We start from the raw sequence: 12,893 nt of genomic DNA, 5'->3' as shown, positions 1-12,893 counted from the left end.
TAAATGAAATTTAAATGAGTTTAAGAATAATTAAGATCATATTACGTTGGGATAAAAATACTTTATTAAGAGGCGGACAGAGGTGATGGGGAAGTCAAAGAAATTTCCTTTATCTTTTTTCTCTTTTTGTAATGTTTATATGTTTTTAGTTATTATGGAAAATTTCTATTATAAAAACCAATAAAATTTTATTTAAAAAAAAAAAGTAATAGAGGTTTGCATGTCCAGGCATCTAATGGGGTCCGTTGCTGGCTAGTATCCCCACACCAATTGCTGATTACAAACCTGTCATTGATGGATGGGTGGCAGTGAAGAGAAGAAACCACCACCATTCAACAGTGCCTGGTGGAGGCAGGTGGGCAATAGCGGTGGTTACTTTTGGACTTCTACCTACACACTCAACCTCAGAGAGAGCAGCCCTCCTGAAAAATACCAAAAGTTCATTAAGATCACCATCCTTCCATAGTGACTAGCCAGATACTTCTGGAAAACCCACAGGTTTGTAGTTCCATGAATTTGTATAATTCCCTGTTAAAGCCATAGAAGCTGTTCTGGTCAAGGTGGAAACGGACAATCTTTGAATATTATGAACCTCTACAGCAGTAAACTCGTGGGGGGGGGGATGCAAGTCAACCCACTCACTCCATAAAAGTAGACTGAATTTTAAAAAGATTAATAGTACAATACTAAAGAGAGTTACTTCTAAGACCATTCATTTCAGTAGGCTTTACTGGAGTAACTATGTTTAGGATTGCACTGTTATTTGTCTAAGGTCATGAAAAAAACAAGACAATAGTATTTAAGATTTTTGAAAACATGGAACAGAAATACAAAGTAGAACATCTTGTAAGCAAAACACCTTGCATTCATCCCCTTCTCTAAAGTGTAGGAAAGGCAGTTCATCCATATGTTCAGACTGATGGCTGGCTGCTTACAGAGCTCAGATAGATCCAACAATTGACTGCCTGACAAGACTCCCTCCCATTCAATATTTTTAGCTGGTTCTGGCATGCAGGATGACTTTTCTAGTCCAATTGCGAAGTGGGAATCTTGCTCAAAGTTCGCACCACAAAAAAAAAAGACCCCAAGTCTTTATTTAATGAGTTTCAGTTAGTGATTGAGTTCTAGTATCAAGGAGAAAAAAATCTCTATTCACCCTCTATTCATGCCAATTCATGTTTCATGGGTATCTTAATGTCTCTCAAATAAACAACTAAAAAAGGGGAAGATTCTTAATTATGCTAAACACATGACTTCAGGAGTCCCTCTTATGTGTCTTATTTTAGGCATATAATCTCTTATGCTTTTTGCAACAAAAATGCTTATTGGAACACTATCTCGGGTCACAGTTCATTGTCACTCACTAGATTCTATACATTCAGTGCATAGAGAAAGTGAACAAGTAGTCATTTGAGATAACCAAATTTAGTAGTCATTTGAGATAACCATGACCCAGTAGACATTAACTACTTGGACTTTCAAAAAGCTGCTGACGAGGTACCTCACCAAAGACTCCTGAGTAAATTTAGTAGTCACTGGACAAGAGGACGGATTATTTTAAGGGTTAAAAATTGGTTAAATATCAGGAGGCAAAGAACAGGAATGGACAGTTCTCACAATTGAGAGAAGCAAGCAATGGATTTCTTGGTGTTGGAGCTCGTACTATTTAATTTGTCCATAAATGATCTGGAACTAAAGGTGACCAACGTAGTCGCCAAGTTTGTAGATGACACAAAATTATTCAGGCTGATGAAAACCAAGGGTGACTGTGAAGAGGATCTCCACAAATTGGATAAGTGGGAAACAAGGTGGCAGATGTAATTCAGTGCTGGTAAGTGTAAGGAACAAAAAAACACACACTGGAACAAAAAATACCAGCTTCAAGTATATGCTAATGGGGTCTGAATGCTGAGACTGAGAGGGGAAAAGACCTTAAGGTCCTAGTAGAGAGCTCAATAAAAGTGTCAACTCAGTGTACCACAGCAGCGAAAAAGTAAAACTGTGTTGGGGATTATAAGGAAAAGGACTGAAAATAAAATGGCCAATATTATAAGGGCCCTGTATAGATCTCTGGTGCGGCCTTATTTGGAATACTGTGTGTGGTTCCGGTCACTGTATCCCAAAAACTACACCATAGACCTAGAGAAAGTACAGAAAAGGGCAACCAAGGTGACTTGGGGGTTGGAGCATCTTTCCTATGAGGAAAGGCTGAAGAGTCTGGGACTTTTCAGTTTAGAAAAGAGACTACTAAGAGGGGACATGTTAGAGGTTTATAAAATTATGCATGGGTGGAGAGAGTTGACAAAGAACTTTTTCTCCCTCTCCCAAAATACTTAAACTAGAGGGCATCCAATGAAGCTGATGGGCAGCAGATTCAGGACACACAAAGGAAGGTCTTCTTTACAGAATGAGTGATTAAAATGTAAAATTATCTGCTAGAGGATGTAGCGACAGCAACAGCACAGATAGCTTTAAAAGGGGACTAGACAGATTAGGATAGCTGTGGTGACTAAAGGAACCTCCGTGTTCAGAGGCAGTTAACCTCTGAATACCAGTGCTAGAAAGCAACATCAGGGGAAGGCCTTGGTCTCTATGCCCTGTTGTTGGACCTTCAAAGAAATTGGTTGGCCATTGTGTGAGACAGGATGCTGGACTAGATGGATCACTGGTCTGATCCAGCAGGGCTCTTATGTTCTCCTGACCTGTGTGATTCTAAATAGAGTTATACCCTTCTAAGGCACGTAGACATGCCAGTCTCCACAGTTTCACTCACATGTAGCTGCCTGCAGGCGAACATTCTTCAGGAAAGCCACACGCATCCTATTTCAGGTCTACCCTTAATTCCTCCAAGCTTTTTTTTTAAAAGATCTCCACGGCAACCAACAGTTGCCTGGCACTTGAAGCATGCTCTGTATAACGCTTAATTAGTTGTCTTTCCCTATTGCACCTGCAGATGACCACAAGGTGGCAATTTTATTGATGAATGACCACAAAGTGGCCTTTATCATAACAAAGTTTTAATTTTTTCTATGAATATATTTTAAAACAATTCCTCCATAATTAGACTTCTGACCACCCTGGAAAGAGCGTGGTTTGGATTCAAACTAAGTTTTCCATTCACACAAGACACGTCTTGCCAAGAGCACAGTGGAACAGAACCTTCCTGCCTCCCCCATTCTGTTGCAGGGCACTGATCTCCTCAAAACGCTGCTCTAGGGGACAGGGGAGCTGCATGAAAGTTAAATTGAGGTCTGTAGTAGGAAGAGAGAATTGGTGAAAATTTGTAGTCGGGATCCAACCCTGTATATGGAAGGTCAAAATTTAGACTGAGTCCAAGTGCCTGCTAAGTTGCATCTTTTCCTTGAGGCTAAATGCCAATTATTGGGTGTTTGGGCTGCAAGAAAGGGTCTGGGCAAGCACAAATTAATACATATGTTACTGCAATAATGGATTTTTTTTTTAAGAGGAAATTTATCCCTAACCCCAAAATTAAACCAAAAGTAAGCAAGCATTTGATTAAATCCTTTTCAGTGATGCCTGAACCAAACCATTTCCCCCAATTTAATTTCTTGAACTTTTCTTTCCCACATGAAGACTCCATCATCCAAGGCATGAATGAAAACACCGAACCATAACCAGATCCTCAGTGTGGGGTGTGTGTCTATTTTTGCCTTCTGTTTTGATCATTCATTCAAAGAATTCTCTATTTAAAATTATCTTTCATTTATTGAAAATGGGTAATGCATAAAAATAGGAAAAGAAAAGTGTTGGCTTGATATTTCCCACCCCCAATTTATAACAAACGCTTTCAGCCTTCAGCTTTGCCTTAGGCATCAATAATGTCAAACTGGCCTCAGGTAAATACCAAATTTATCCTTCTATGTGACGCTAATCCATTCTTTTCCCTTTTATGAAACAGGAAATACACATGGTTGGCTTCTGAATAAAGGAAACCATCCCCAAAAGAAAGAAGCAGGGACAGTAAAAAAAAAACAAAAAACTGTTTAGTACTTTGGAGCCCCCCTAAATATAAGCTCCTCATGAGATGGCAACTAATGATTACAAAAAAGGAAGATGCACACTACAAATTCACACTGTGACAAGAATTGTATTAGTTGTCAGAGCATTCCTATAAGAATTCTGTAACCTGAATATAACATTAACCAAGAAAATTTTATTTCTATAATCAAAATCAGACAGCAATTTATAAGTGATGAGAATACAAAAAGAACCACTTTATTTTTTGTCCTTTGTTCTTTGGTGGGTCATGGTCTTATGATTATTTAAATTCAGGACCAATCGTTGGTTGATAAGGCGCTGCACTGCTGCAGGCTACAATCCTCACACAATGCCTAAAGGGTTATTACAATGGAGAGATTCTGTTGAGGACAACAAAAGAGCCTTACCCCTTCCCGAAGGCACCTCATTAGCACGGTGTAAGCAGCTGAAGGAAGGACCCTGCTCTCTCTGGGGTGTTCTTTTTTCCCTTCCTGTAGAGGAAGTAGAAGGACCAGAAATGTAACAGATAGCCCAAATTATGTTGAGACTTTACTGCAAAAATTACAATTTGAAAAAACACACAATCCATATGAGCCTGTTTTTGAAATGATGATTTTGATGCCACTATCAAACACCATTGCTTTGCTGAATATGTGACTAATATGTACACAAAAGTACAACTTAGCATCTGTACTCTCCTTTTTTTAAGGGACAGAATAGTTTTCAATGGAAAGTTATTGAGGAAAGCAAACTGAACAGGGCTGAAACACATCAACTTTTCTTTATACAACGATGGCTGCACATCTCACTACAGCTTATTATTTTAGATTTCTCCTGCCGTATGCCAAATGCTCAAGACAGATTACTTGCACATCCTTTTCTCATTTACAGTGTGATAACAAATCAGATTCTTAAGAGTGTTATAAGATGAAAAGGAAAAAGAACAGATATGAGAATTATCAAATGTCTCCATGACTTCAAAACATTAATACCATACCATAAAAAAAGATCTCACTTGACTTCCTTTAAATGTATTCTCCAAGTTACTTTCTAGGTTTCAATAAGGACTACTTTGTTTTGATTTGTCCTGAGGCTCACAGCAAAATTAATGTACAATTCAACAACAAATTCAAGTCTAACGGAGAGGGATTGGAATATTCTTACCAAATAGAACCACTGAAATTAACTGATTACCATTTAGGGCTTTCTTTAATGGCTAGTTGGGAATTTCTTCTACTAAATAAAATGGACATTTGCCTTTTCAGAAGAAGAGTTGTTTGGAATGTTTTATGCCCAAATTTCCAGTCTGTACAACCTAGGTTTGACTGCAGAATCTTCAAACAGCTACCTAGGAGATCATTTCTTCCTCTTGAGCTCCAAGATTGTCCAAAAATATCTTTTCAATGATTTATTTACTTTTCCTTTTTCCTTCCAAGCTCCGATGACCCACAGGTCTTGAGCAGTTAATAGGGAGTTGTTGTTTTTTTCTATTTCTTTAAGGAAAATATGGTGGAGAGATACTTGACCACCGCCAATGTTATACTTGGATCTCTATCCACCAGCAAAAAGGGGAACATTTTATCATCTGTTACGGTGGCAGGGGACACTCCAGCATCATGTGAGAAAGCATATCAATTTTCTTCATATTAAATGAGTAAAGTCTTTCAAGGCAGAAAATTTCCAAATCTTCCATTTAGCACTGCTGAAGGCACGGCATTCAAACGAGCAAGCATAAAAGCTCTTCAGAAAACGGACTGTTAAATTACTGAAATATGGTGGAGTTTGCAGAGAAGGAAGGATACCTAAGAACTGAGTAGAGTTCGTGCACGCATTGTAGAGCTGGAATTCTTTTTCCCCAGGCTTAATAAAATATCCTTAGGCCTAAAAGTGATATATATTTTTAATTTTTTAATTTACATGGAAAATAAACATGAGCAAGATCACACAAAACACTCTTGGTGGCTATTCCATAATCATAGAGTGTCTTCCCCCTTATTCTGTCATGTTTGGGTTGACTTTTGAATCTGGAATGTTACTAGCTTCATTAAGTGGGATAAAATACATTTGACATAACAAAGTTAGTAAACACAAAATCCTATGATCAGGAATGATTTTGAGTAACTGGACATATTAATCACTTACAATTAAACAAGACATAGTGTTAGTATCTGATTTATAGCAGAGTGGTACCATTACCTTCAGCAGTGTGGAAGCCATTGCAATGGGGCTACTAGCAGTAACATTTGAAAGGTAAAGCAAGCAATAGTTCATTCCCACAGAAGAACCCCTTAACCAACTCTACACAGGATTTACATTTCAACAACAAAAAAGCTAAAATATTGAAATGCTTAAAGTTGACAGAATAAGCACAGATATAGCAGTCAACAGGCCATCACGTGAGTCAACCAGTTCACCAAGTATGGAGTAAATCTGCACATCACAGACAACTGATGTGACAATGCCCCCGCTTAGTGAAAACTAAACAAAAACATAAGTAGCATGTGTCTTGAATTCAGAAGCCAACTTGTTTTATCAGTATTTTCTAATTTCATACTTGTACACTTTTATTTCAATTATGGAAAAAAATCAGAACTAGAGAGGTGAACAGTTCTGAGCATAACAGAAGGAACTTAAACTGAAATTATTTCATCTCCATATTGTTGCTTCTGGCTTGATTAGTCTGGCTTAATGCCCTCAGCAAGTGATCTTAGGAACTGGATAGAAAACTAATATAGTAAAAGGTGGATATGTCTTCAAGCAGACACATCTGTTTAGTTTTTATTTCCACACTTAAGCCAACTATGTCTACAGAAAATTATTTTTCATCAGAAACAAAATACGCAACTCTACTGATGACATTCTTTTCTATTACTACACAAATAAATCATTTCTGCTGTTCTGAGAAAGCACCCTAAGAAATATTAGGGACCAGTTAAAGGTGTATCTGGGAATCAATTGAATCAAAATAATTTTAATACCCCCACAATTAGACAAATTTACAGGCAGCAGAATACTCAGAGGGTGTTTGGAATTTATCAGCCATTTGACACTGAAGAGAAACAGAGGACTTATTTCAAGCAAAACAGCCACACTCTCATCTAAAGCCAGAGAATTTATGGCACTTTATGTAGAGTTTAGCCTTCAAGTGCTGAAACCCAGACACAGAAAGCTCTTAAGGCGTGAATTCCATTATCTTCTCTAATTTCACTGTTACTATCTGTAAAGCTTTCTTTGTTCCATCTTTGATTGCTCCCCTTTCCCCCACAAAACTTTTATTCCTTTCTTCCCCACTTCTCCCCTCTGGCTCATACTTCAAGCCTCACCCCTACCTTTTCCATCTCCACAGCCTTTCTCAAGTTCAAACCCTCCCTCCCCCCAAGCATTCTCTTTTCCTTAAAAAGAACATGTGAAGAAGGTTGTCTTTGAAATCTGCATTTTCAGTAGTTTCCAGAAGATATTCTGTGCCTTAGGTCCCGATGCATTGCAAGGATTCTCTATATGTTGTCCCAAATAAAACTTGTTGGAAAAGCAGTATGATCTTAACTCTACTTCAAATAAACCAACAACCCATCAACAAGGTAATACCTGAAATTATTTCCCTACACTTGACATCCATCTCCTTGAAATACAGGCATAGGCAGAAATCTAAGATCATTTTCTGGCAATTACCTCTCTAATTCAGAGCTCCACAGCACCACCCATGCTGTTTAAGAGAGTTCCTGGTCCCTCATTATATCAAAGAGTTCAGTGGCGTTGAAGGAGGGAACAAAATCAACCAAAATCACCCTATCCATACTATCAGAAGTAATAACGGAAAATTATTCTGGGACTCAGTCCATAATTTCTAACACCTTCAAAATGGTACCATTCTTTCACCTTCTAAGACTGTGTCTAAGACACACAGGCTACAGGAACTTTTCTATCTGGTGCAATAATTTTGGAAGCAGTACATTGAATCCAGGCTAGCATCTCCACAGGCGCAAACACAGTTTCCTCACCTCCCTGCCCAAAATTCTGTTCTTGGGGGAAGGGGAAGTAGGAAAATAGTTCTATGTGGGTGGGAATCCTTGTGCTCATTGAAACACCAGTCTCTATCTAAGCTACTATGCTTGGAGAAATTACAGCAATTTATGAATATTAAGCAGTTTATTTAACAAAGCAATGAGAAATAAAACACATGGAAAAGAGGAAACAAAATTTACAACAAAAGAGCTATTTACATAAATATTAAGAAATTTGCTTCAATTCCCACATGATACCACACTATTTAAGAATAAATACACAGAAATAACTTTTTAGTAACTTTGGGGGAAAGAAAGGCATTCACAGTCCTTGCAACAGGAAACATCTTTGAATTTTTAGTAACTTTGGGGGAAAGAAAGGCATTCATAGTCCTTGCAACAGGAAGCATCTTTGAATCTATTAAATCTCTTCACATTTCAGAGAGTATGGTTCAATGATTTGGAAATATGGCCTTTCCTAGGTTTCTGAAAATGTCCCATTGAAAATACTGCATGTAAGAATACTTTTAAGATTTATCTCTCTTATTATAACAAGGGATAATACAATATCACTATAAAGTTACAAGCAGGAACCCACAAGGACTTGAAAGGGGTATCTCATTCCCCTTCCCCCACTATTTTCCCCTCTAGTTCCTCTTCTCCTTATGCCCCCGTAGCTCTCCCATTTTCCTACCTCCTTCTCACCCACCAACAAACCTACCTTTACCTCTCCCACCCAAGCAGACCTGGCTTGCATTACTCAACTAGGTCTTGTTGCTTGCTACTGTTCAACAGACGTCACCTGATGAAAATCAGTGATGTAACAGTTAAGCGCTTCAGAGTAGGGTCTGAGAGGCCCAGGTTCAAATGCCCAACTAGGCCACAGTTTCCCTAGGTAGCAGCCATCTGGGAAGGGGGAGAGAGAAAGCTGAAGACAGAGGGGGCAGATAAAGGTAGATAGGGCTGTCAACTCCTGGTTAAAAAATTCCTAGAGATTTGAGGGGTGGAGCCTGGGGTTTGAGAAGGGGAGGGGTCTCAGAGGGATATAATGCCATAGACTCTATCCTCCAAAGCAGCCATTTCCTCCAGGGGAACTAGGGCTGCTAATCCTCTGGTGAGAGCTGGAGATCACCTGGAATTACAGAGGCTATGGAGGCTTTCAGGAAAGGGAAAGAGAAAATAGCGGGGGAGGGAAAAATAAGATGGCTCCTGAGTCCCACAAATCATTGAGGGTTACCATTTGTTTAATACTATAAAGTAGTGCTTTTTGTTTATACCTTGTATCAGTGGTTCCCAAACATTTTGGGCCACCGCCCCCTTGGTTCCACAAACTCAACCCCAGCGCCCCCTACCCTATCCAACCACACAGTCGAAGGGGCCCACCTCTAGCACCCCCTGACTCTTAGTGCCCCCTAGGTAATCCCACCGCCCCCCAGGGGGTGGTACTGCCCACTTTGGGAACCACTGCCCTATATAATGGAAAATACAAAATATATTGCAAATGACACAGCCAAAGGCTTCAGAAATCCTTAGAACATCTTTTTAGGATGCTCACCTCTTTGATAACTTACACATATGTAATTAGAGAAATTTGTATCTATTTGTCTTACCTGGCTGGCCACAAGATAAAGCAACTCCCCAAGGGTAGGTAAAAGGCACTGTTTTAGTTTACTATTCCTGAAGTTTTCTCTTATCAGTTCAGTTAAGAGGGTGACAGCCTGGAGAAAAACAACAAATTAGCAGGAATGAGGTACACCATTGGGCAGAATGTCAACCACTCAAATCAAGGATACATGAAGGATACAAAATAAATTTTCTCCATCAAAACCTGCTAATTACCATTTATTAATTAACAAAAACAGCTCCTCTGGATCAGACCAAAGGATCATCTAGTCCAGGGAGCCCCATCATGGTGCCCGTGGGTACCATAGTGCCCACAGACACTTTTCCTGGCACCTGCCAAGCCCCAAGGACTTCAGATTGGCTGTGCAGATTTTTGAAGAGTTGCTTCAGCAGTCACTACCAGCACAGCACACTTTTAAAAGGAGAAATATACACAGAAGTATGTGTGACCGCCTCTCCCAGTATGACCCCCATCACCTCCTTAGATCATCATCACGGAGCCTTCTACAGCCCACGAATTGACGCCTGTCAGCCACCAGGACAAGGGCATTTTCAACGGCTGACCCCTCTCTGTACAACTCCCCAGGGAAGTTTGTGCCCTCCAGGATCTTCCAGCATTCCATAGGGCACGCAAGGCCGCTTGGTTTCATGTGGCCTTTGGTTAGTGCTATGAACTGAGAAGTTGGCCAGTTGTTTTAATCCTTCAGATTGGCTTGCTGTTTAAGTTAATGTTTTAGTTGGTTTTACGGTTTTATACTTATGTATTTATTTGTATTGTATTTCTGTTTATTGCATTTTAAATGTTGTAAGCCACCCCAAGTCCTCTGTGGGGAATAAATTAAATAAACAAATACTGCATTTGAACTTGATGGTAATTAACAGAAATGAACAACATTTCAGTTCTACTTCATTTAAGATGCAAGGAGTGCCACAAATGTGAGTGAACATAATTTCCTGCCTTTGTAGTAAGAATTATCAGCAGAGAATTGTTCACCAGTATTAAGAAAATGCCATAAAATGTGGCAGTTTAAACAAGGTGGTCAGATTTTTTCCATTATATTCCATAAAATTTTCAACAGCTTTGCCATAAAGACTTGCATTTTTTTGGCCAATCAAGTCAAAACTCAAACGACTAAGGTGCAGAAAACCATTTTTTCCCCACAGGCTGGCTTTTAAGTTTAATCTTCCAGATGACTGAATTGTATAAAAGCAAGATACAGCTTTATCCATATTTGCCAAGTAATACAAGAGAACTGGAGAGGTACTTAATTGATTTGATACTGTTTTTCAACATTTAAATACACAAATGTGTATTTCAACAAGCAGGGTACACTTATAATTTAAGAGCTTCTATTATTTTCTCTGAAAGAAGAGATTTTCCAAAATTTATCAATTACAATGTATTTTATTTTTGTCTTGTATTAATTTGCATAGAACAAGAAATGGCAAAAGACTGGTTAAAAGTCTCCAAATATAATTTGCTCATTTAACACATCTTTCCAAATTTTTCTGTATGCATGGTAACAATACCATAGAAAACAGTTGTCTCTGATCTATTCAATGCCTGTGCAAAGCTTCCCTTCAAGGCACACGGAAGGAATCTTCTTGCTATGAATTGGTCACCTACCTGTTAGAAGGCAGACTTTGACCTAAACCCAGGTAATCACCTGGCCACTTGATAGAAATATATGAGAACTGAACGACAATCATTATTCTGAATATGTACTTTCACTCTAAACCTACTTCCCAAATGAATGAAAGTTCAATGGGATTAACTTGAGAGAATACTGTTCCTTTAGAAGTAGATAAATATTTGTGCATGTTCTCCAAAGCACCAGTTGAGATTTTAAGGAGACAGTAATCTTAAAATTATAAAGAGACAGTGAGCTTAAAATTATAAAACAATTTACTTGCAGAATAAAAGACAGAGTCAGTAACAGCCCAAAACTGAAACAGGCTACTGCATCTCCACATATATCCAGATAATTTATATGAGCAGAGGTTACATTAGGAACGGCTAAGTTTTGTGCAGTGGCCTGTCGAATTCGTCAGACGCTGCTGAGAACACCAGCATGTCAATTTTAATGGGTAGTTTATATAGTTTTCAAAGAGTACAAACAACTTTTTTACTATTTGTATTAACCTGGGGGTAGAGCGTAACACTAAGGGCTTTAACGGTAAATTGTGAAGAGCTGTGCTGGTGTATGACTGTTTTTAATAAAGATTGATTGATTGATATATAAGCAAAGAATAAAGAACATCATTATAAATTGCATGTCTACTCCAATGAAAACCCCATATTTATTACAACTGGAGTATCTTATAATTGCCTTATCTTTTCACTACTGCACACTACTTTACATAAGATCTATACACCAGGACAGTGTGTGAGCAGGATGTTCGTTTAAAAACTAATTCCATTTCAAATAAAAGACAAATAAAATACTACCTATGGCCATTTCAGGAATAAAGTACAGCAGCGTTATTTGGAAAATGTGCCATCTTCGACATTCAATTTTTTTATTGCATTTATATCCTGTTCCCACCATCATACAATTCAAGGCGTCTTACATAGGATTCTCAAAAGGAATTCCTTCACCAGGCACTGGCCTAATCCTCATACAAGGCTGCTGCATCACATGCTCTCAATCTGTTTACTTTAGAACCAAGGTACAGTTGATCTTTCCTATTACATCAGACTAAGAATTATATATATAATACTTAGCCCTGCCTAGTCTACAAACCACCGGATCCAGAAGAGCTAAAAAATCAGTCTTTAATGTTTATGTCCAAGTGACCTCTGGTGGAAGCTTGTATAATAGTACAGGGACTTCTCCAGATTACACTGAATAATCTAGTAATCATGAAATAAGGTTTTAAGAAAGCCTTTGACAAAGAGGACACAGATTCCCCATTCTGTTGCTAACCACCCAATTTTTTTACTATCATGGTGTATATCACCCAGCTCTTCAAAACCAGAAAACCACCCTTGGATAAGCCCCAAGCTTCACCCATCTACAGAAGAAATAATACTAGAGCACCTGTGAACGATCTCTTGACCCAAAAGTTAAAAACTTAAAATACATAAATTGAATTAGATTATTGATAGTAGGCTTAGCATTTAAGACATTCTCCAATTTTCCTTTTAAGTTCTTAAGAAATTTCTTGGGTGGGCTTTTGATAGTGGTGATTCGATTATTAGGAATAGAAAAGAAGATTAGATAGATTCATGGAGGATAAGTCTGTTAGTGGCTACTAGCCATGGAGACT

General features: G+C 38.4%; 1 protein-coding gene across 1 annotated transcript in view; it reads right to left on the bottom strand.

The window, feature by feature from the left end:
- ULK4 (unc-51 like kinase 4) overlaps window positions 1–12,893 on the bottom strand; it is a 207,008-nt gene that overhangs the window by 166,484 nt on the left and 27,631 nt on the right. The window contains 2 exon segments of the mRNA XM_056857060.1: window positions 4,407–4,490; window positions 9,611–9,718. Coding sequence (XP_056713038.1) covers window positions 4,407–4,490; window positions 9,611–9,718 — 192 coding nt within the window.

This window comes from Euleptes europaea, chromosome 11, assembly GCF_029931775.1.
Source record: "Euleptes europaea isolate rEulEur1 chromosome 11, rEulEur1.hap1, whole genome shotgun sequence".
Taxonomy (NCBI): Eukaryota; Metazoa; Chordata; class Lepidosauria; order Squamata; family Sphaerodactylidae; genus Euleptes; species Euleptes europaea.
This window is presented reverse-complemented; position numbering and strand designations above follow the sequence as displayed.